Source organism: Brassica rapa, chromosome A03, assembly GCF_000309985.2.
Source record: "Brassica rapa cultivar Chiifu-401-42 chromosome A03, CAAS_Brap_v3.01, whole genome shotgun sequence".
NCBI classification, from domain to species: Eukaryota; Viridiplantae; Streptophyta; class Magnoliopsida; order Brassicales; family Brassicaceae; genus Brassica; species Brassica rapa.
In genome coordinates this window covers 22,581,106-22,603,597 of record NC_024797.2, presented here as the reverse complement: position 1 = coordinate 22,603,597, position 22,492 = coordinate 22,581,106, and the positions used below count along the sequence as shown (strand labels likewise).

At 36.1% G+C, this 22,492-nt stretch overlaps 5 protein-coding genes across 6 annotated transcripts; 2 read left to right on the top strand and 3 right to left on the bottom strand.

Annotated features, from left to right (window-relative positions):
* The first annotated feature begins 16 nt into the window (after positions 1 to 16).
* LOC103860622 (germin-like protein subfamily 3 member 4) lies at positions 17 to 5,457 on the top strand. Its single transcript, XM_033289084.1, has one exon. It carries the CDS (start codon positions 4,724 to 4,726, stop codon positions 5,336 to 5,338), a length of 615 nt encoding a protein of 204 aa, XP_033144975.1. The 5' UTR covers positions 17 to 4,723; the 3' UTR covers positions 5,339 to 5,457.
* On the bottom strand, positions 5,329 to 10,362 carry LOC103860623 (ABC transporter A family member 10). 2 transcript variants are annotated; one of them, XM_009138266.3, is made up of 16 exons: positions 9,573 to 10,361; positions 9,145 to 9,475; positions 8,986 to 9,065; positions 8,745 to 8,877; positions 8,513 to 8,632; positions 8,292 to 8,413; positions 8,059 to 8,217; positions 7,674 to 7,962; positions 7,505 to 7,588; positions 7,105 to 7,433; positions 6,829 to 7,029; positions 6,615 to 6,724; positions 6,448 to 6,532; positions 6,227 to 6,355; positions 5,957 to 6,062; positions 5,461 to 5,843 (listed from the first exon to the last, which is right to left on the bottom strand). In XM_009138266.3, the coding sequence occupies exons 1-16, from the start codon at positions 9,642 to 9,644 to the stop codon at positions 5,461 to 5,463; spliced, it is 2,733 nt and encodes a 910-aa protein (XP_009136514.1). In that variant the 5' UTR covers positions 9,645 to 10,361. The 2 variants fall into 2 exon arrangements, with proteins under 2 accessions (XP_033144965.1, XP_009136514.1); XM_033289074.1 differs by having other exon boundaries at positions 5,329 to 5,843; positions 7,674 to 8,217; positions 9,573 to 10,362.
* A 28-nt stretch (positions 10,363 to 10,390) lies between these two features.
* LOC103860621 (ABC transporter A family member 9) lies at positions 10,391 to 14,779 on the top strand. Its single transcript, XM_009138264.2, has 16 exons — positions 10,391 to 10,759; positions 10,849 to 11,080; positions 11,169 to 11,347; positions 11,433 to 11,618; positions 11,711 to 11,806; positions 11,883 to 12,086; positions 12,161 to 12,320; positions 12,413 to 12,639; positions 12,775 to 12,892; positions 12,987 to 13,063; positions 13,165 to 13,254; positions 13,359 to 13,502; positions 13,593 to 13,874; positions 13,970 to 14,050; positions 14,126 to 14,302; positions 14,359 to 14,779. Exons 1-16 carry the CDS (start codon positions 10,391 to 10,393, stop codon positions 14,599 to 14,601), a joined length of 2,865 nt encoding a protein of 954 aa, XP_009136512.1. The 3' UTR covers positions 14,602 to 14,779.
* Positions 14,780 to 14,805: 26 nt separating this feature from the next.
* Positions 14,806 to 16,580, bottom strand: LOC103860620. Its single transcript, XM_009138263.3, has 3 exons — positions 16,172 to 16,580; positions 15,312 to 15,836; positions 14,806 to 15,206 (listed from the first exon to the last, which is right to left on the bottom strand). Exons 1-3 carry the CDS (start codon positions 16,520 to 16,522, stop codon positions 14,946 to 14,948), a joined length of 1,137 nt encoding a protein of 378 aa, XP_009136511.1. The 5' UTR covers positions 16,523 to 16,580; the 3' UTR covers positions 14,806 to 14,945.
* Positions 16,578 to 22,435, bottom strand: LOC103860619 (ABC transporter A family member 11). The gene is made up of 15 exons (XM_009138262.3): positions 22,014 to 22,435; positions 21,696 to 21,927; positions 21,164 to 21,525; positions 20,978 to 21,073; positions 20,698 to 20,898; positions 20,444 to 20,603; positions 20,130 to 20,356; positions 19,843 to 19,960; positions 19,674 to 19,750; positions 19,489 to 19,578; positions 19,227 to 19,370; positions 18,851 to 19,141; positions 18,703 to 18,783; positions 18,438 to 18,614; positions 16,578 to 18,334 (listed from the first exon to the last, which is right to left on the bottom strand). Exons 1-15 carry the CDS (start codon positions 22,380 to 22,382, stop codon positions 18,098 to 18,100), a joined length of 2,862 nt encoding a protein of 953 aa, XP_009136510.1. The 5' UTR covers positions 22,383 to 22,435; the 3' UTR covers positions 16,578 to 18,097.
* Between the last annotated feature and the right edge of the window lie 57 nt (positions 22,436 to 22,492).

Genomic DNA, 22,492 nt, shown 5'->3' with positions numbered 1-22,492 from the left:
TTCATATTTGCTCTGCTTCGATTCTTACTTACATTTACGATCTTGTAATTCATCAATATAGTTTATTCTTGTCAATTTGAGGATAATTTACATCATTGTTGCTTTAAAGATTTCGTGCCTTATTGTTTTTTCTTTCCTAATTTTTAAATACAAATACTTAAATAACTAGTGTGTAGATTTTAGGATCCATAAATACTAATTTAATTTTAGTTTGGAGCCTTGTTGTTTCTAATTCTAAATCTGTTGAAACGTGGTTTGTTACTTGTTACCTAATCATTGACAAATCTTCTGATTTGTTTCATTGTGTGTATTAATACATTCAGCAAGTCATAAATTTACGTCACATAGACATATTAATACTGTAATTCACATGCATGTCACTATAAGCTTCAATCAATAATGCAACTTTTTGGCAGACAAATAATCTCTAAGCGAACCACATAAATTCATTAAGATAGTTTTAAGGATAAAAAGAAACCCATGATTACAAATTTTGATGATGATGAACTGTCTTGATGTTACAGTTTAAAAGAAGATGATGGATCCCACCAGTAGAATTTGTGTACTTACCGATTTCTCGAGGGACCCGCTTTTTCTCAATTACCGGATATCATTATAAATTGGACCTTGATTACCAAAACCTAACACTTAGATGATCAAAATATCCCGTTACAGACATCGTAATCACATTCTGTCACTAGGACCACAACAAGGCCCACAAGGCATGGGCAACAAAACCAGAGAGAGGGTTTATGTTCTTACTTTTCAGTAATAGGGATTAGCAATTGAAAATGACGAGAACGAGTCTGAGGTGATGGCACAGTAACATTTTAAAGAGTCTTGAGAGACACAATCATAGTTTTGATAATGGAGAAGGGTAGTCAGTGAAAACAGTCTTATCTGCATCATTTTTATCTTTTGCCAGTTACAACATTTCACACTGGTCAACATTCAGCGATAATTAGTTTGTGCAGTGAAAAAAATTGTGAGTTTTGCGATAATGTCAACATTTCAAAAGCAGATTTTAAAGGCACTGGAGTCGAGAAGAGAAATACATTTCATATTAGGTGAACTTTGTTGTCTTCTTTATGGACCCGGACCGAAAGAATAATTTTCTATATTCAACCCGTTTCCTTGCATGCAGTAATAAATTAATAATAAGGAAAAATTAGGACTTTTTTTAAAAGGAAAAATTAGGACTATATATTGTAAATTATCATTCGAACGATGAGAATCGACAAGCACGTGTGAGGGGAAGATCTATTGTTTTTCCTGTGTGCTAATTGGAAAGATATATTTTTGGATGGATGCGTTGTGTTAAGATTCGTTTGCTGAAGCTTCGATTTGGTACCAAATCAAATACATATAAATTAGAAGAACCTAAGTCTAATGGTTAATGTTTAAAGGTTTTATATTTTGATGACAAAAAAAAGGTTTTATATTTACGTCTCGATCCAATAAGACTTTCTTTCATACTTTCAAGGTCCGACATATATCAAAAGAACACAATTCAGTGATAGACATACTTGTACAAGGTGATATAAGTTTTCATTATGCTATGTTCTATATCGATTTTATATTTTTCGGTTTGGCTATCCAAACTAGTAGAACATACATCATAGTTTAGTTATTATTGTAAAAATAAAAAATTATTACATCTAATCAATCTTCTTATTATTTTGATACACATTTATAATTCCTAAGAAGTTAATTAAAAGTGTTTGAAATCAAATTCTAGACTAAATTTTATGGGTCACAATTACTAACTAATATATTTTAATTTATAATTTGTTGTTTTCATTGGTAAATATGCAATATAATATTTTTCAAAAACCAAACTAATAACAACATCTAAAACTGTTTTAAATATTTAAAATTATAATATAGTTGTTATTGATTTCAACCCATGGACTTTATGTTTAATACTTTTCTCACATGCAAAATATGGTATTGTTTTCATTCCTAAATATATGCAATATAATATTTTTAAAACACCAATCCAATAAAAACATCTTAAATTGATTAAAATATTTAAAATTCTAATATAGTTATTATGGAATGAAATATTTAAAATTCTATTTAATACTTTTCTCACATGAAAAATATACTATTTATAACCAAAAATAAAACCAATAGCAGCAAATTATAATCTACTCAGCGAGGGTTTAGGAAAATATAAATTTTAGTAGTCATATATATTTAAGAAATTTTCTATTTTCTATTTTATATACTATACAATAAAATTGACATACATTTCTAATATAAGATAAATTTTTATATAAATATTCAAATAATTTATTCTACTTTTACACTTGTTGTATAGTTTATAATGCTTTTCTATTTTCACTTTAACCATATATATACACATATAACATATTCTTAAGTATTGTAAATTAAATTAAAAATACATAATGAATATACACTAAAATAATGTATATTATTTTTATACTTTGTAGATAAATATATCAATAATTTATAGAATTAATATAGTAATTAATTCATAAATTAAAAGATCAAATAATTATAATACAAATAAAAAAATTCAACAATTTATAAGATAAACTAAATTTATTAAAAGTATTGAAAAGGATATATTTATGTTAATTATACTTGATTTTAATTTATAGAATATTTAAAATATAAGATGATAGAGTTGATATTTTGCAAGTGCATTTTCGAAATGTTTCAACAAACATCAAAAATATTATCAAATACAAAACAAATTAAGCAATGCGACACCTGTTAAAATTATGGATTGCGTCATTTTAATTTCAAATTATAAAATAAAATTAATTGACTATAAAAATTTATGAGAAATTCTCTATAATAGCATTAAATTTTTTAATCATAAATATATCACACAAGGATCAAAATGACCAAAATGTTTCATTGAAGAAGTAAAAGGACATTATCTCATAGTTAACTAATATAGACTTACGGTTTATATTTGAAAGGTGGGTTTTTGAGCATTGGAGTTTAGGATTTTAAAATTAATTAAATAACTATTTGAAATTTAAAGTAAGAATTTTTAAAATAATTTCAAAAATAATTTTAGAATTTCGAAATAAAATTTCGGAAAAATTGAAAAAGAGATTCAAAAATAAAATTAAAAGTTAAAATTGAAAACGTATTTTGTAATTATTTAAATAATTATTTATATGTATATATTTATTAAGTAATGGTAAAAGAATTGTCTTTTATCTTGTTAATAAAATATATTCTGGTCATTTTTGTGTTTTCTTTTGGTCCGAAGTCCCCATTTTAAATTCTGTTAGGAAATTTTCCCAAAAATTAAATAAATGAATTATACTATTTTGAAAACATACAGTATTAGAAATGAAACTGCTTTTAAAACTGGTTAAAAAACTATATACATAAATTATATATGAAATTGAAAATATATCTATTTATACTATTATTTTGATAACTGATTTTGCTTATTTATTATTTTCTTCATTATTTTAGGTTTAGTCATTAATTTTCGTAAATAATTTTAGAGATATTTTAGTGATTCCCAAATTTTTTTAGTGATTTACCTTCTCGGTATTTTGAAGCAGAAGTTTGGACTGTAGTATGTCACGGTTGGGCTATCTTTTTGATGGGCTTGAGAAGGAGTTGAAACAAGGCCCATTTCGGTATTTTGAAGCAGAAGCTTGGACTGTAGTGTGTCACGGTTGGGCTACCTTCTCGCTAGCCAACTCGATACCGCCAGACTGTGCATTTGCGTTCAAAAGTTTATGGCGGGATCTTAACACAGTTGTTAGATCTTAAGGCTTGGTTGGAAACTCAAACGCTATACCATTTCAATTCTTGCTCGGTTTTGATGTTTTATGAGAATGATTCTCTGACAACCTATCCCGCTCACTTGGAATCCGGTTCACGCAGGGCACCGACCCTAACTTCTCTCATGTGCGTCCCTCCCGGCGTTCTTCGAACCCAAGATCAATTGATGACAACTCATTTGAGTGTTGTTAAAGGTTGAGGTCTTGGGTTGGAGTAACGCCAAGTGCATCAATAACCTATGTATGGCCGAGAGGAGCGCACATGAGAGGGGTTAGGGTCAGTGCCCTGCATGACTGCGAGCCGGATTCCGAGTGAGCGGGATGGGTTGTCACAGATTCGTGTTTGATGAAAGGAGCCCGGGCACAAGTAAAGCTGGTGGATTTTACTCATGTTCTTGATGGAAATGGTGTCATCGACCATACGTTCTTGGGTGGACTCTGCTCTTTCATAAACTTCATCCAAGATATACTTGAGAGCTCGGACAACAGCCATGAAACTGATACGTCCCAGTATGAAAATGGGCACTAGGTGTTTTTCTCTGACTCGTTTCAAATTATGTGTTTGGACATAAACTTTTTGTCCCCTTTAATTCTATAATACTTCAATTTCAAGTTAGCTATGCCTATGAAGCTTGTTTGCTTTCCTGTTATAGCAAAGCTGAATTGCATATATTTGGTAAACAAAATAGAATCAGAACTAGAAGAAGTAATAATGTCAACATCAGTAAGTTGGAACATTAATGAAAAGTATTACTTAGAAGCGATTTTCATCTTAAAACATAATCTTACTCAAAAAGCCACTAAAGTAGTGTACTCAATTCTAAGCTACACATCGATTAGAAACAGTGGTTTAATTTTGGTGTTGTTGGGCTTCACTTTTATTTTCTATAAATATATATCTGAACATTTACAAGTTAAGTAGTCTTCATACCTAATTCATAATGCTGAAACTCTTCTTCTTGATCTTGTTTTGTGCAATCTTCTTAACTGTCTCTTCAGATTCAGACAATATGCAAGATACTTGTCCGACGGCTCAAGGAGAAGAGAGCATATTCTTCATCAACGGCTATCCTTGCAAGAATCCGACCGAGATCAACGCTCAGGATTTCAAGTCCACCAAACTTACTATAGCCGGAGACACAGACAATTATCTCCAGTCCAACGTCACAATGCTCACAGCATCAGAGTTTCCAGGCCTCAACACTCTTGGCCTCTCCGTCTCACGCACTGACCTCGAAAGGGACGGATCCGTGCCGCTCCATTCGCATCCAAGGTCATCCGAGTTGCTCTTCGTGGTCAGTGGAGTCGTGTTCGCTGGATTTGTCGATACCAACGACAAGATTTTTCAGACGGTTCTGCGGAAAGGCGATGTATTTGTCTTCCCTAGAGGCTTGCTTCATTTCTGCTTGAGCGGTGGCTTCGAACGAGCCACCGCTCTCTCCTTTTACAATAGCCAGAGTCCTGGAGTCGTGAATATTGGAGGCGTGTTTGGGATCGATCAAGAACGTATAGTGAACATCACGAGGTCGTTAGTTACGGACCGTGATGAGCTTTAAGTTGTTTCTCTTTCACAATGTTATTAAAATCAAAACCAGAGTTACATGACTTTTTAAGAACTAACGTGTTCCATAAGACATCAAATTTGATAATAAAAAGCCCTAATTTGATACCGCTACATTTAAGACAAGGAAGCTTGAGCACTTGTAGCAACCTTGAAGAAGACGTCTTCGAGAGTTGTGTCGGCGAGCCCCCAAGCAAACACTGTGAACTTGCTTTTGGCACTCTCCACCATTAAAAACAGATCTGAAATCATGACTTCTTGCTTAGGGATCTCGAACTTCTGTGTTCCTGAGAGATGATACACTTTCTTCGCGTTTGGTGAAATGTTTTGAACCAGTCTCTCTACTATCTCCTCGTGTTCTGATGAGGTTGTCATCGTGAAGACATACGATCCACCGTACCTTCCCTTAAGCTCTCTAGGGTTTCCTATGCACTGCAAGCCTCCGTCAACAAAAATCCCTAATCTGTCGCAGAGAAACTCTGCTTCTTCCATTGAATGAGCTGAAAAAACGTGAGGGGCAAGCGAGGTTAAAAAAAATATTCATCAGTTTCTTATCTGATAGTAATTGTCTGCAGAAGAGTAGTTAGTGAGACAGAGATAGAGATTGGAATACTTGTGAGGATTATGGCTGTGTCCTCTTTTGCACGCTGGATCACGGTCCATAAGTTCTTTCTTGAGGCTGGATCAAGTCCAGTGCTAGGCTCATCCATGTACACCACCTTTAACATATTAGAAAATGGAATTTTTTAAAGTTAATTTTGAAATTGGCTTAGATAAAACAAAGTCTTGTCTACTACGGATAAATAGATCAAAGAGTTTCCACAAATTTTTTTTATTGATATATTTCTAACAAAATCACATGACAAGAGACCAGGAGATGTACCTTTGGGTTGCCAATAAGCGAAATGGCCACACTAAGTCGCCGTTTCATACCTCCACTGTATTTTCCAGCAGGTTTGTCAGCAACTCCTCCATCAAAGAGGCTAACACTTTTGAGAGACTCTTCCACAGCCTTGAAAATATAATCATACATCCATAAATATTAACATTATCTTGGTGAAGTAATACCATATAAGATAATAATAGTGAAGTGTTAAAACATACTTGCTTTAGAGCAGGGCCCTTGATGTTCTTAAGTCTCCCGTAAAAGAGAAGATGTTCTCTTCCTGTTAGTGTCTCCCAAAGCAAGCTGAAGACATCAAAACAAAAGCTGTTATTTATTTTCTTGGTAATGAAAGAAAATGCAAAAGTATTGTTGAAGAGTAATTTACTCGTGCTGTGGGCATACGCCCATGCTAGTGTATACTTTGTTCATATCCTTGCATATGTCCCAACCTTGAACCAACGCAGTTCCAGATGTCGGTTTCAAGAGGCCAGTCATCTAAACACAACACAGAAAAATTTACAAAATTTTATAACAATCTGAAACGTTATTCAGTGTAAGAAAATTGTTTTTTTTTTCTTTTTTTTTTTGGCATAACTGACCATATTGATGAAAGAGGTTTTGCCAGCACCGTTGGGTCCAAGCATGCCAAAACATTCCCCTGAAGGCACGTCGAGATACATCCCTCTTACTGCTATTTTTGGTGGGTTACCATCTCTACCTGGATACACCTTCTTCAGATTGTCACACACAATCGCGTGCCCTGTGCTCCCTTCTATCCTCATTAGCTCCACTTTCTCCCTCTGATTAGTTTCCGCCTTTTTTTTTTATCAGAACGACATGGAGAAAAAAAGAATAGCAATTTTTTTTTAACATACCTCGTGAGTGACATCTGCTTTTTCCATGTCAATGAGGACGTTGTCAGAGCTTTGACGACTCTGTACACTAGGGTCTGGTAGGGAAGTAGTAGTTTTCTTGGTGAACAAGCAAGGGCTTTTCCCTGATGTAAGAACCTGATCGACAAAGTAGGCCACAGTGAGAGTCACAAACCATTCCACTAACATGATGTAGAACACTTTATCCATTCCACTTTCGCTGAGATCCCCCCACTTCATCCCGTTTCCATGGAAGGCAGCTTGTGCAAACTCATGCAATCCTCGGAATAATGAAAATCCAGGAAACAACTCCAACACAATAATCCATTTCTCTGTTTTAGGTAAAAAATACTAGTTAACAAAAGTGGTAAAAAACATGTGTATTGATCTAGTTTTAACTAACCGGGGAATGAGGGAGAGTCAAGTAGCTGTGCGAAGAGAAAGTTTCCCAAGAGCCCAGTCCCAAACACCATAATGTAAGAAACAACTAACATTTAAAAGCCAAGAAGACGTTGAAATTTTCACTCTTTGAGGAGAAGATTCAAGAAATGTGATATGTTGTTATTTATTACCTGTAACAGTCTTAACCTTTGAAAACATTGTAGAGACTAGAAAGGCAATGGCGATTTGCAGATTTAAGTAGATAAAATAGAAAACGAACTGGACGCTATAGGAATTGAGCCGGAAGTAGTTGAGTCCTATCACTGACCCGAAGCTCACCAAAGAAAGAATGTACAACACGGATATGGTAAGAAAATAGGCATATGAAATCAACCAGTATGGACCATCGCCTAGGCCATGCATTTTCATTATAATTCTTAGACGTTCTTGTTTCTCATACACCAATGATGTCACAATCACCTGCAAAAAAATTACATTAGGATGATGAGTAAATATGTTGTGGAGTTTGGTAATGGGCCTAAAAGTATTTAACTTTAGTAATAATATACAACTTACAGGGAACAGAAGAAGAACAACCCAAGTGAAGAAAAGCGGACCAAACAAGGATGCAATATCTGAATTGCTTTTAGTAGAGTTCTTAGGAACTTCTTTGACAAACTCGAATAGTATCTTTGTCCCAGGGCCTTTCAGAAACTTTAGATAAGCACTTGATACCTGCAGTTTTTTGACCCGTTCAGTTAATTAAACATATATAAAGAAAGAGCATATACCAAGACCTAAGTTCATACCAGACTGATCAAGCGGGGAACTCGGACCAAAGGCTTGTTTTGAGGACCGCCACTGTAATATGTGGCATTATACCAGATGTTCACATCCAAGTTTTTTCCATCCGTACTCAAGAGATCATATGCTAAAAGGCAACAAGATATACATCAGTCAACAGTCAATATGTATACTAAAGCATGCATATAACTCATATATAAATAAATAGAAGAAGATTTAACAAAACCTGCAGCAATCTCATTTGTCATCCGCTCAGGAGTTCCCCTCCAACTACCCTTGAAAATCTCCTTATTGATCTCTGCAGATGAATTTCTCCAACGGCACAAACCTTGAACACACTTCACCTCTGGGATAGTTTTGATACAAACCATTATGTTAATCATTTCATTTCTCATTTTTTTCAATTTATTCTCTCATTCTTTGTTAAATGTACAATAGGACTCATACAGTTAAGTTACCTGTACGGGTTTTTCCTAATGAAAGTGGCCATGTAGAGTTTGCATTGCACTGAGGTTGGATGCTGTAAATGGGGAGTCCTGAGGTAATCCCTGGATCCCTGAAACTGTCCATCCCTGCTCCTAGTGTTGTACCCTAAAAGCTCATTGACCTTTTAGTAAGAAATAGAGATATATATGTGTTTCACTTTTTTTTTTCGTTTACTTTTTTTTTTCTCCAACGAAAAGAAAAAAGCAAACATACCAAGACATTATCAGCTAAACTAGGCAAGAGGTCAGAGGTATTCACTGCAAAAGAACCACCAAACATAGTCCCGGACAACACTGGAAGAAACAAACATGCAGGTAATAAGTATGTATATGAAAGAAGGAAGAGTAACAATCATAATAAGCATATATATACCTTTACCAAGAGACTGGTTGTTCCCAGTAAGAAGCATAGTTACAGGACAAGTTTTTGTTTTTCTGCAGGACAAGTCAGGAAGGTCACTGTAGGGAAATAAACCAGCTTTAACAGCACGAGACTCAGGTTCTGGAATATGCAACATGGGAGGTAACAATGGAGGGTTTGGGATTGGACAATAATCTCCATTGGGAGCATCTTTACTTCCACATTTAGCCATATCCAAGACTTTGTTCATTACAGCCTCGAGCAAGAGTTGAATCGATAGGAGAAGTAAGCAGAGGAAGAGTGGAACCAGAACGAGTCTAACATTTGTCCATATGTGTTTCCTCTGTACCAAAAGAAAAAGATTCACAATATTACATCGAGGAGGACAAGCATCTTGATTTCCACCGAACCGCAGATACAGCACATGTACAAAACATTACCTGGTAAGTTAAGTTCTTCCTTAGTAACGCATTTGCCTGAGTCCAGAAACTGGCTTGACCATGATCTGCCATTGATGGGAGAAAGAAGCTTTCGTTTTGTCTTTTTTCCTCTGTTTAATTTTTTTCCTGAACGTTTTTGTTTTTCTAGGGTTAATAAATATAAAGCTCAATATCACTTTGATTTTCGACGTTAATGTGGGAACTAATCAGCCTTTAATGGGAAAGAAATAAGAGAAAACGAAACATACTCCACTAATAAATCAAATCATAATCAATAATAATCCATTAACATATTTGTGTTAAAGTTTGGTTGAACACAGTGTGACAATGTCAATAGGAACAGCTCATCTGTGATGCTAATCTTTTTTTTTTGCTAAAAATCTGTGATGCTAATCTTGCACCACCCTTCCACTAAAAGAAGATTTGTTGCCAAACATATCAAAGGGTAACTGGAAACAACTTTATTGTAGAAACGGAAAAATATAAATACATACATTGTATTTACTAATTTAGAAAACCGCGTTTCAATGAATTAATTACACAAAATAGGAAAATATCATTTATTTCATGATTCAAAATATAAGTTTTGATTAAAACATTAACAGCTGTTAACAGTAGGAAGATTCTTTTTGTAATTTTTTGTTAATAAATGAGAGTCTTATAAACACCGTTGTCTTTATAAATGGTTAGTCTTTTCTTTCATAAGCGTTACTCAGTAATTTTATCATAATTAATAAACATAACGTGAATTATATATATATAAAAAAAAGAAGAAGACAAGAACCAAAAAATAGTCCAATCGTCTTCTTCCTCTGATCATGACTCTGAGAGAAGGCATGCCGCTTCTGTATCAGCAGTTCACAGCGCTGTTCAAAAAGAATCTACTGCTCTCATGGCGAAACAAAAGCGCCACGTGTCTCCATCTCTTCTCTTCCTTCTTCTTCATCTTTCTCATCTTCTGTATCCAAGAAGCGATGAAGGCGAGCGACGTAAGCTCGTCGGCGGACGTGAATATCACCGATCCCAAGGCATCAGCATCGTCTCCGATTCCGCCTTGTGAGGATAAGTTCTACGTGAAGCTTCCATGCTACGACTTCGTGTGGAGTGGGAACCAGAGCCGTCGAGTGTCTGACATCGTCTCTGCTATTATGGCGAACAATCCAGGAAGACCTATTCCGACCAACAAGGTTTGGTTCTTATTAGGTTTGGTTCTTTTTAGTTTTAACCTTTAACGTTTGTTTCCGAAATGTTTAACTTGTGAGTTTTTTTTTTCCAGGTTAAATCATTCAAAGGGCCTGAGGAGGTAGATGCATGGTTTACATCACATCCTTTGCATGCCCCAGGAGCTTTGCATTTTACGGAAAGGAACGCTACAGTGATCAGCTATGGAGTTCAGACAAACTCTTCTTTGGCTACAAAACGTGGTCGGACTGAAGATCCGACGTTTAAGTTTCTTGTCCCTCTTCAAATCGCTGCAGAGCGTGAGATAGCAAGGTTTTTAATTGGAGGTACCATCCATCTTGAAAATATTTTGAGTTAGGAGACATATGTTCTATATGGAGATTTAAATGCCTTTTATATATGCATTATTATCAGATCCAAAGTTTGGTTGGAGTTTTGGATTTAAAGAGTTTGCACAACCAGCTGTTGCTAAAGACGTAACTATCTCTCCACTGAATCTTATGGGACCAGTGTTCTTTCTTGCTTTCTCCATGTTTGGTTTTGTTCTCCAACTCGGTTCTCTAGCTACCGAGAAAGAGCTTAAACTTCGCCAGGTTTAATACTCTGTTTCATTTAGAGTCTGTTCCCATTGTGTATTTGTATTTAGATTGTTCAATCATGTTTTTTTTTTTCTAACAGGCAATGACAGTGATGGGAGTTTACGATACAGCTTATTTGTTATCATGGCTCATATGGGAAGGCATCCTTACGTTTGTATCATCACTCTTCTTAGTCCTCTTTGGAATGATGTTCCAATTCGATTTTTTCTTGAAGAACAGTTTCTTTGTTGTCTTCCTACTTTTCTTGCTTTTTCAGTTTAATATGGTAAATTAAAGATCCTCATCATTCTTAAATTATTTTCCATTGATTTTTGCTGGGATATCACTTAACTTATCTTATATCCTTCGTGTTGCTAGATTAGCCTAGCATTCATGCTATCATCTTTCATTAGCAAGTCATCTTCAGCAACAACTGTTGGTTTCCTTGTGTTTCTCATTAGCTTTATCACACAGGTGTGTGTGGCCTCTCTTTAGCTAAAACAGTAGCTGAGATTTGTTGGATTCTTACTGGGTACAGTTCTGACTGCAGACAGTAGCTACCAGTGGATTCCCTTATTCAAGCACACATTCCCTTTCTCGCCGGGTGATTTGGTCATTCTTTCCACCCAATACCTTTTCTGCTGGGTTGCAGCTGCTTATCGAAGCAACATCAGTTCCCGGAAGCCCTGGAATTAGTTGGAGTAAAAGAGATGTATGCTCAAAAATGGATGACACCACCTGCTTTCTTACAATGGTATGCCAATTTTTCGACAACAGATTTCACCCAAGAGTTGTTGTCTATGTCTCTCATTTTGAGTCTTTGTGCAGAATAAAATCTACATATGGCTTGTGGGTACATTCTTTTTCTGGTTTGTTTTGGCTATCTACTTTGAAAATATCATCCCCAATGCCTCTGGTGTAAGAAAAAAAATCTTCTACTTTCTAAAGCCTAGTTACTGGACTGGCAAAGAGGGCAATAAAGTGGAAGGTATTTTCTTTGTCTCTTGCTTTTATTAATAAGAATGTGTGTGTTTGGAAAGTGTAAAGCCAAAAAATGTTCCTATGTAACACTTTTTTCAGAAGGGAGCATTTGTAGCTGCTTTGGCTCAGTTCCACCTGTAGAGCATTTAACATCAGATGACCAAGATGTGCTTGAAGAGGAGACACTAGTTAAGAAACAAGCAATGGATGGAACAGTTGATCCTAACATTGCTGTTCAGATTCATGGTCTTGCAAAGATGTATCCTGGAACGACAAAGCTTGGTTGCTGCAAATGCACCAAAACATCCCCTTTTCATGCTGTAAAGGTAATCAATCAGTCCTGTTGTGTGTGTTCTAAGGCGTCAAGACTATTCAACAAATCCTAATGCTCATTAGTTGTCTCTTATGGTTTATAATGTATTATTTATTACATTTCTTTTTGGCTCATGAAATATGTTTAGGGTTTGTGGATGAATATAGCCAAAGACCAGTTGTTTTGTCTTCTTGGACCCAATGGTGCAGGGAAGACAACAACTATCAGCTGTTTGACTGGTATAAATCCAGTTACTGGTGGGGATGGTAAGGATCTCTTTTACAAGAAGCTACTTTCCAAACTTTTTTTAAACCATTCTAATACTAATTGGTAAGTTCAATTTGATTCGACTTAAAACAGCTCTTATCTATGGAGATTCCATAAGAAGCTCTGTTGGTATGTCCAACATTCGTAAAATGATAGGAGTGTGTCCTCAGGTAAGGTCAAGTTCTCCCTGCAATATCTTCTCTTTTCCTTACAAAATGATCTTTATGTTCTGCTTAAATGATTTGTTTCTTCATCACTTATTATTTTACAGTTTGATATCCTTTGGGATGCTTTGTCAAGTGAAGAACACCTCCACCTCTTTGCTAGCATCAAAGGGTTGCCACCTGCATCTATCAAACCGGTAAGTTATTCATTTATTTTACAAATGGTATCTGATTTACCTTTCCCTCTTTTTTTTTAATATATATATAATTTGCTTACAGATTTTTCTTTCTGGTTAAACAGATTGCAGAGAAGTTACTGGCAGATGTAAAGCTGACGGGAGCAGCTAAAATTAGAGCAGGAAGCTACAGTGGTGGAATGAAACGCAGACTCAGTGTTGCAATTGCACTCATTGGTGATCCCAAGCTGGTCTTTCTAGATGAACCGGTATGTATGCCATGCAGCTTGATACTTTCCTCTAGTGTTTATAGATAAACACACACACACACACACTAACACATATTTTTTGGATTGTAGACTACTGGTATGGACCCTATCACAAGGAGACATGTGTGGGACATTATACAGAAATCAAAGAAAGGCCGTGCCATCATACTAACAACTCATTCTATGGAAGAAGCTGATATTTTAGGTGATAGAATAGGGATCATGGCTAAAGGCAGGCTCCGATGCATTGGAACCTCCATCAGGCTAAAATCTCGCTTCGGCACAGGTTTCATTACTACAGTTAGCTTCCTTGAAAACAAAAAGGACGGTTCTGGAACCTCACCAGAACCACTTAAAAGATTCTTCAAGAAGGTATGTACACTCAGGCCTAAGTTTTTTTTTTTTTTTTAACTGGCATTGTTTAAGTAGGTAGTGCCTCTGAGCCTGGAATAATATCTTTCTTGCAGCATCTGAAAGTTGAGCCAATAGAAGAGAAAAAAGCTTTCATGACTTTTGTTATCCCCCACGACAAAGAGAAACTTTTGGCGGTAACTATTTTTAAAAGCTCTAGAAACCTCTTAGATCTTCGTCTATGAGGTTCATCATCGTTTCTCCATGGATAGGGATTTTTCGAAGAGCTACAATACAGAGAATCCGAGTTTGGAATCTCGGACATACAGCTTGGGCTTGCAACTCTTGAAGAAGTGTTTCTGAACATCGCAAGACGGGCTGAACTAGAAAGTGCAACAGCTGAAGGAACCGTGGTTACTCTCGAGTTAGAATCAGGCATCTTGGTCGAGGTAAATCATCTACAATGTTCTAGTTATTAATGGAAATAAACTCTTTGTATGTGCAGATACCTGTTGGAGCAAGATTTGTAGGTATACCAGGAACGGAAAACGCGGAGAATCCTAGAGGAATGATGGTGGAAGTGTACTGGCAACAAGATGGTTCTGGATCGATGTGCATCTCTGGACACTCCCCGGAGATGTGTATACCTCAGAATGTTTCGGTGTTATATGAACCACCATCACAAGTGTTAGGACGTGGGCAGCGACGAGTTCGGGGTTCCGTGATTGCTTATGAATCTAGCGATTAATATATTATGCTAGAGTTTTAAAATTAGTTTACGGGGACATTTAGATTGCAATGCTTTTTATTTAAAATTTCACAGTGAATAAAGGTGTTCTGGTCTTAAATTACACTCTCCCAAGTCCCAATAGCAGTAACGAGAATTGAGATTTTGTTGATTATAAAAAAATGAACCTTAACTACCATCGAAGGTAGTCGACTGAGAAACAAGTAGACTTGATAAATCTTTTATTAATATAGAATTATATTTACAATAGCTAAATCTTTTACAACTGATAAAAGATTTCTTGTTGAAATAATATTTTACTTTTTACATTATTGGAATTAAAGTAGAAACTGCAGGGCTTATCTTTATAGCTCACCGCTAGCTCCTTTGAAAGGAGAAGCAACATGGGGGCTATAATCAACTCCAAAAGATGCTAGATCAATTGATTTTCCTTTTTTCTCGGAGGCTGTCTTAACAAGTAGACCAATAGCTCGAGCCCATTTCACCATACCCCCTATCAGTTCCTTTCTTTGTTCAAAAGTTATCTCCTGAGAAACATTCTTCTTCATCTCAGTCACAAGTATTCCCATTGACAACATACCGTCGACCATCCTCCAAGAATCCACCTATCGCCAAAAAGAAAACAAAAATACCACAATTTTTTTAATATAAAACCGCGAGGAACATGCCCGGGTACCATATGAATGTTAATATATGGGACTATAACTTACTGATGTTCCGCCGTTAGTACCATCCAATACAGAAATAGCCCTAAAGAGTTTCACTGATTTTTCTTGCATTTCGACCTTGATACCTGACTTGAAGCAGGCCATGTAGTCCGCTACCGTTACAAAGAGATCTTTGAACTCTGCTGTGGCAGGACACTTACTCTCCAAAGCCCCCAAGAAACCTGACATACCTTTGTAAGCAAAAGGCTCAAAGTCTTTGCTCATTTTTGGAAAATCCTTCACGTAGTGGGGCAATGAGAACGTTCCTTGTGTTTCGTAAAGAGCTCTCTCAGATGGAGAAGACACATTGTTGTCATAGTCAATTCCAAATGATGATAAATCAATAGATTTTCCTTTACTCTCAGAGACTTTCTTTACGAATAGACCGATTCCTCTAGTCCATTTCACCATAGATTGAATCGTTTCTTTTCTTTGTTCAAAAGTTATTTCCTTAGAACCGCTCTTCTTCATCTCAACCAAACTCTTCCCCATTGACAATAAGCCATCCACTAGCGTCCATGAATCCTCCTATCGTCAAAAAGGAACGAAACAACAAAACAATTTCCAATGAGCTTGAAACATTTTTCTTTCTCTTGCATTTACTTCCAGTTTAAGTTGAGAAAATCTTCTTTCGTACCAGCCCGAAGGCATAGACAGGCCGGGTCTAAAGGCATAGACAAAGGTCGTTTAGAACATCAAGATTTTATATAACAATTTTAACTGTATGTAAAACATAACGAAAAAAATTATAGGAAGAATAAAGACAAATTTTTATTTTAAAGTAGGGTAGTATGAATTTTTTTTAAATGTCAGACCAGCACTATTTCCTGCTATACCAGTGTTAACGTCTAAATGAAACTTACTGATGTTCCGCCTTTAGTTCCACTAAAATCAGACATAGCCCTGAAGAGTGTCTCAGATTTTATTGACAACTCAACTTGGAGATCTTTTGACCCGGGTGCTGTTGAACTGTAACATGCCATGTAATCCTTCAGCTTTAGAAAAAAATCCTTAAACTCTGTGGTCTGAGGACATTTGCCTTCCAAGTCACCCATGAAATCCATCATACCTTTGTAAGCAAAAGACTCAAAATCATGGCCTACTTTGGGAAAGTTCTTCAAGTAAAGGGGTAATGAGAATGTCCCTTGTGTTTCATAAACAGTGCTTAATGCAACAAGTAACGATAGATATATAGTTAATGACGTTTTTGCCATTTTATTCTTAGAGAAGATAATTTTTTTGACTGAATTTATTATTAATTTATCTTGTTTTTGTTTTTGTTTTTATTTTTGAGTGATTGTGTTTTTATTGTGAGAAGTGAATTTATATATATGTTTAAAAGTCTAAATTTAACTATTAAAGTGAATGAAATTGTCTATAAACTTCTATAGATTCATGGTCATGGAAGAATGGAAAAAGAAATTTGCTAAAATTTCTATGGCTATTCGCTCTTCTCTGGGTCTACTTTTATAGACGTGGTCACTTTCTTCGTCTCACTATATTTAGTAAGGACATTAGATCAGATTGATACACTGCCCTTAAAATGAACAATCAACATGTTTACAAAATGTTCCTTATATATAGGAGAACCACATGATTTTGTTTACTTTTTTTAACAGTGAGATCCTAAACTGGACAATGATCAAACTATGATGTAAATAGTAGCAGATGTAGAATCTAAAATCTACACTAAGTATTTGATAGTGATCGGAGTTTGATCTAGGGAAGACAAATGATGTAGGCAACAATATCTTTAGAGCACAATGATGTTCAAACAGTTTCCAATAGACAAAAATTGACTTTATTGATGAATAAGATCGAATACAATGAGGTGAACTAGATCGAATGATACAAATGAGATCCCTAAAGAAAGAGTCTAAGATCGGGAAGAAAACAAGATCGATGTTAATGTGTAGCTCTCTTTAGGGGTTTCAACGTGCCTTTCTTCATGTCCCTTCTCCTTCCTTTATAATGAGTCGACTTCGTGATCTCCGTATGTAGCTGCTCCGCGACCTCCGTAACTGCTCCGCGATCTCCGGGGCCTCGACTTCTTAGCTTTCGAGCTCGATTGCTTGCCACAGACATTGGTTCCTTTCGGCCTATAACTTTGATCGGAGCCCATTAACGTATTGACCGGAATTGAGTCCAACAGTAGATATATGTAGTTAAAGGAAAAAACTTAGGGGAATTACTCGGACGATAACATTCTAATTTAAGAGTAAAAAAGGTTTGACTACCATAAAGGAAGCTAGTAGTTGCATATAATCCACCATATTTTTCTAAAAAAGATTGTAATGATATTTATGACGGGAAATTATGGTCATATATTTTTTGTAAATATTTAAGAAAATGGTCTTCTAAATAATAAAAGAACTTGAGAAATCATGTTTGTGTTAGAATACTCTTTTTAGTAATTTATTTCTCTTTAATTTATTTAAGTTTGAATTCACTAGAGCACCTCCAATGGTGGAAAAGGGAGGGTATCTAACAAATAAAAAGTTGAAAAGTAAGTTATATATCGTTGGGAAGAAAGAAAACCAATCATAAAAAAGTTGATTACATGTCAGCAACTAAGTCAATCACGAACATGTCTGAAACATGTATGTGCGCTTGTAAAAAAAAATTGGTTGAATAAATAGTTCAAAAAAAACATGTATGTGCGCTTACTTTTGTCACATTGAACAAACACAAAACATAATGTGATATTGCTACAACTTTATAATCTCTACAAGAAAAGAACGATCCACTCTTTGTACATGATTCCAAAGCAAACACATCATCTGTTAGATTCATAAATCGATGACAATACCCCGAACCGCTTGGCGTAGCCCTTTATGTCCTAATGCATTTGGAGATGGTGGACGTGTCACCAAAACATTCTGTGGGACCCGCATCTCCGATGAATGTCCCGTGATGCACATCGATCCCGACCCGTCTTGTTGCCAGTAGACTTCAACCATTACCCCACTTGGATTCTCTGCGCTTTCTGTATCAGGGATCCCAACAAATCTGGCTCCCACAGGTATCTGTACATTCGCCATATAACTTATTAGAATTCTTCAACTCTGGTACATTTTGAACACACACAAAATATAATATATATATATATTTGTGTGCAGTTGGATTTACCTCTAGTGAGATGCCAGATACTAAATCAAGAGTGACCATGATCCCTTCAGTAGTTGCATTTTCCAGTTCAGCCCGTCTAGCGATGTTCAGAAACACTTCTTCAAGAGTTGCAAGCCCGAGCTGTATGTCCGAGATTCCAAACTCAGATTCTCTGTTTTCTAACTCTTCAAAAAAACCCTACGTGTGGAGACGACAATGATGAATATCATATGTAGATTAATACCTAAGAGACATACATATATATATATTTCTGGTACATCCTTACCGTAAGCAGTTTCTCTTTGTCGTGGGGGATAACAAAAGTCATGAAAGCCTTGTTTTCATCTGCTGGCTCAACTTTCAAATGCTACAAATAATAATTCTTCTTTAGGTCAAAGTGGCCACTAAAACAACTTTTGATTGTGTATTCGTACCTCGTTAAAGAATCTCTTCACTGGCTCATGCGAATCTCCAGAAGCATTGCTATTGTCCTTTTTGCTTTCAGTGAAGCTAACGGTAGCAACAAAACCAGTTCCGAAGCGGGATTTTAATCTGATTGAAGTCCCAATGCACCGGAGCCTGCCCTTAGCCATGATCCCTATTCGGTCACTTAAAATATCAGCTTCCTCCATGGAATGCGTGGTCAGTATGATGGCACGACCTTTCTTTGACTCTTGTATAATGTCCCACACATGTCTCCTCGTGATAGGGTCCATGCCAGTTGTCTACAATACATATATAAGTACACCATCTTAAATCGATTTGTATAATTAATAAACACATTAAAAGAGGAGTTAGCATGTGACATGCCGGTTCATCTAGGAAGACCAGCTTGGGATCACCAATGAGTGCAACTGCAACACTGAGTCTACGTTTCATTCCACCACTGTAACTTCCTGCTCTAACTTTGGCCGCTCCTGTCAGTTTTACATCCGCCAGTAACTTCTCAGCGGTCTGTAACAAAAAAAAAGTAACTAAAAGATATATAAAGAAGAGAAGTGTGCTTTAATGTTAAAATCAGTCATTAGAGATCCCAGCAGTATTTTGAGATGATATTCAGGTGACTTAGTACCGAGTTGATCGATGGCGGTGGCAAGCCTTTGATGCTAGCAAAGAGGTGGAGGTGTTCTTCACTTGATAAAGCATCCCAAAGGATATCAAACTGTAAGAAAAAAAACGTGAAACACATTTACGCTGAACAATTAGACTATTGTGACAGAAGCTGCGATGTTATTAAGTAAAATGAAACTAGTCTACCTGAGGACACACTCCTATCATTTTACGAATGTTAGACATACCAACAGAGCTTCTTACGGAATCTCCATAGATAAGAGCTGTTTTAAGTCAATCAGATTGAACTTATTAATTAGATTAGAATGGTTAAAAAACGTTTTGGAAACTAGCTTCTTGTCAAACAGATCCTTACCATCCCCACCAGTAATTGGATTTATGCCAGTCAAACAGCTGATAGAAGTTGTCTTCCCTGCACCATTGGGTCCAAGCATACAAAACAACTGGTCTTTGGCTATATTCATCCACAAACCCTAAACATATATTCCATGAACTGTTTAGCCAAAAATAAATAAATGGAAATGTTGTTATAATATTACATTTTCATGTTAGAAACGATAACGGGCAATGAGCATATTAGGGTTTGTGGATTATAGTCTTTGACATATAACACCCACTAACTTCCTCAACAAGAAAGATTACCTTTACAGCATGAAAAGGAGATGTTTTGGTGCATTTACAACAACCAAGCTTTGTAGTTCCAGGATACGTCTTAGCAAGACCATGAATCTGAACTGCAATGTTAGGATCAACTATTCCATCCATTGCTTGTTGCTTAACTAGTGTCTCCTCTTCAAGCACATCCTGGTCCTCTGACGCTACATGCTCTACGGGTGGAACTGAACCGATACAGCTAAAAATGCTACCTTCTGTAAAGTGTGTATAGGAACATGTTTTGGGTTTATATTTTCCAACAAATTAAAAGACTGCTCAGGAGAACTATGAGGAAACAATACCTTCCATTTTATTGCCTCCTTTGCCAGTCCAGTAACCAGGTGTTAAAAAATAGAAGATGGGTTTTCTTACACCTGACGCGTTGGGAATAATATTGTCAAAGTACATGGCGAGAACAAACCAGAAAAGGAACGATCCGACTTGCCATTGGTAGATAATATCCTACAAAAAGATGTACAAGTAGTGGTTTGAAAAAAAAAATGTTAAAAAAGTATTTGATGAATGAAATATGTTTTATGAATGACCGTCCACATACAACTGAAATTACACAAGTTGACATGCCCCCTTCGCATACAGCTCTTTCACTCCAGCTAATTCCAGAACTTTCTGGAGTTGAAGTTGCATCAAGAAGAAGCTTAAGGCCCGCAGAAAAAGTGTTGGGTGGGAAGAGTGACCAAATCGCTCGGCGAGAAGCAGAATAAGCGCTGGAGTAAGGGAATCCAGTAGCTGATACAATCTGAGCATTTAGAAATGGTAACTAGTAAGAAGAAGTGGTCATGATTTAAGGAACTAGGTTAAAGCCAAGAGAATCAAACCTGTAAGATAAAGCTAATGAGAAACACAAGGAAACCAACAGTTGTAGCTGAAGATGATTTGCTAATGAAAGATGATAGCACAAACGCTAGGCTAATCTAGCAACATAAAGGACATAGTTAATTTTAAGTGTTATCCCAGCAAAATCAATGGAAAATAATTAAGAATGATGAGGATCTTTAATTTACCATATTAAACTGAAAAAGCAAGAAAAGTAGGAAGACAACAAAGAAACTGTTCTTCAAGAAAAAATCGAATTGGAAGATCATTCCAAAGAGGACTAAGAAGAGTGATGATACAAACGTAAGGAGTCCTTCCCATATGAGCCATGATAACCAATAAGCTGTATCAAAAACTCCCATCATTGTCATTGCCTGACGAAGTTTTAGCTCTTTCTCGGTAACAAGAGAACCGAGCTGGAGAACGAAACCAAACATGGAGAAGGCAAGAAAGAAGATTGGTCCCATAACTTTGAGTGCAGAGATAGCTTCACCTATAATAGCTGGGCGTGCAAATTCTTTAAATCCAAAACTCCAACCAAACTTTGGATCTGAAATTGTGAGAATACAAAAGAGTCACAGGATTTCCAATTAAAAAGTAATTAAAAAATAATTGATGATAAGTGGACTGGTCCATATTACTTATTACTACTAATTAGGATTATCTTCAACTTTCAATATAAGACATTTGTCTCTAAGCTCAAAGATTTCAAGATGTTACCTCCAATTAAAGACCTTGCTATCTCACGCTCTGCAGCTATTTGAAGAGGAATAAGGAACTTAAATGTTGGATCTTCAATACGACCACGTTTTTCTTCCGATGAGGAATTTGTCTGAACTCCATAGCTGACTACTGTAGCGTTCCTTTCCGCAAAATGCAAAGCTCCTGGGACTTGCAAAGGATGTGACATAAACCATGCATCTACCTCCTCAGGCCCTTTGAATGATTGGACCTGAAAAAAAAACATACACGAGAAACATTTTAGAACCAATATTAAGTTAAAACTATAACAAGAACCAAACATAATATGAACCTAACCTTGTTGGTCGGAATTGGTCTCCCCGGATTGTTAGCCATGATTGCAGAGACGATGTCAGTCACACGACGGCTATTGTTACCGCTCCATACGAAGTCGTAGCAAGGAAGCTTCACGAAGAACTTATCCTCACAAGGAAGAATAGGCGGCGAAAACAAAAGCATGGGATCGGTGACGTTCTTGTAGGCACTTGAGGACGCCTCGCTCGCCTTCATAGCTTCCTCGATACAGAATATGACAAGGATGAAGAAGAATGATGAGAAGAGCTGAAGACACGTAGATCTCTTGTTCCTCCATGAGAGCAGCAGGTTCTTCTTGAATAACGCCGTGAACTGCTGATAAAGAAGCGGTAAGCCTTGTTGCAAAATCATTATCAAGATTTTTTTTTTGGGTACTTAATTTTATTACTTAAAAAAAATATAAAAACGTTTTCTTTTCTACTAATTCTATATCTAAAAATATGTTAGGAAACAATTTTTTT

Coding starts and splice junctions, on each gene's coding strand:
- LOC103860623 (XM_033289074.1), bottom strand. CDS start 9,644: ATGGCAGATCATGGTCAAGCCAGTTTCTGGACTCAGGCAAATGCGTTA. Junction 8,633..8,744: donor ATTAGGAAAAACCCGTACAG/GTAACTTAACTG, acceptor AAACTATCCCAG/AGGTGAAGTGTGTTCAAGGT. Junction 5,844..5,956: donor CACAGCCATAATCCTCACAA/GTATTCCAATCT, acceptor ACGTTTTTTCAG/CTCATTCAATGGAAGAAGCA.
- LOC103860620 (XM_009138263.3), bottom strand. CDS start 16,522: ATGGCAAAAACGTCATTAACTATATATCTATCGTTACTTGTTGCATTA. Junction 15,837..16,171: donor GAACTAAAGGCGGAACATCA/GTAAGTTTCATT, acceptor TTTTGACGATAG/GAGGATTCATGGACGCTAGT. Junction 15,207..15,311: donor GTACTAACGGCGGAACATCA/GTAAGTTATAGT, acceptor TTTTGGCGATAG/GTGGATTCTTGGAGGATGGT.
- LOC103860622 (XM_033289084.1), top strand. CDS start 4,724: ATGCTGAAACTCTTCTTCTTGATCTTGTTTTGTGCAATCTTCTTAACT.
- LOC103860621 (XM_009138264.2), top strand. CDS start 10,391: ATGACTCTGAGAGAAGGCATGCCGCTTCTGTATCAGCAGTTCACAGCG. Junction 11,348..11,432: donor AAGAGCTTAAACTTCGCCAG/GTTTAATACTCT, acceptor TTTTTCTAACAG/GCAATGACAGTGATGGGAGT. Junction 14,051..14,125: donor ACAAAGAGAAACTTTTGGCG/GTAACTATTTTT, acceptor CTCCATGGATAG/GGATTTTTCGAAGAGCTACA.
- LOC103860619 (XM_009138262.3), bottom strand. CDS start 22,382: ATGATTTTGCAACAAGGCTTACCGCTTCTTTATCAGCAGTTCACGGCG. Junction 19,371..19,488: donor CACCGCCATCGATCAACTCG/GTACTAAGTCAC, acceptor TTTTTGTTACAG/ACCGCTGAGAAGTTACTGGC. Junction 18,615..18,702: donor ACAAAGAGAAACTGCTTACG/GTAAGGATGTAC, acceptor CTCCACACGTAG/GGTTTTTTTGAAGAGTTAGA.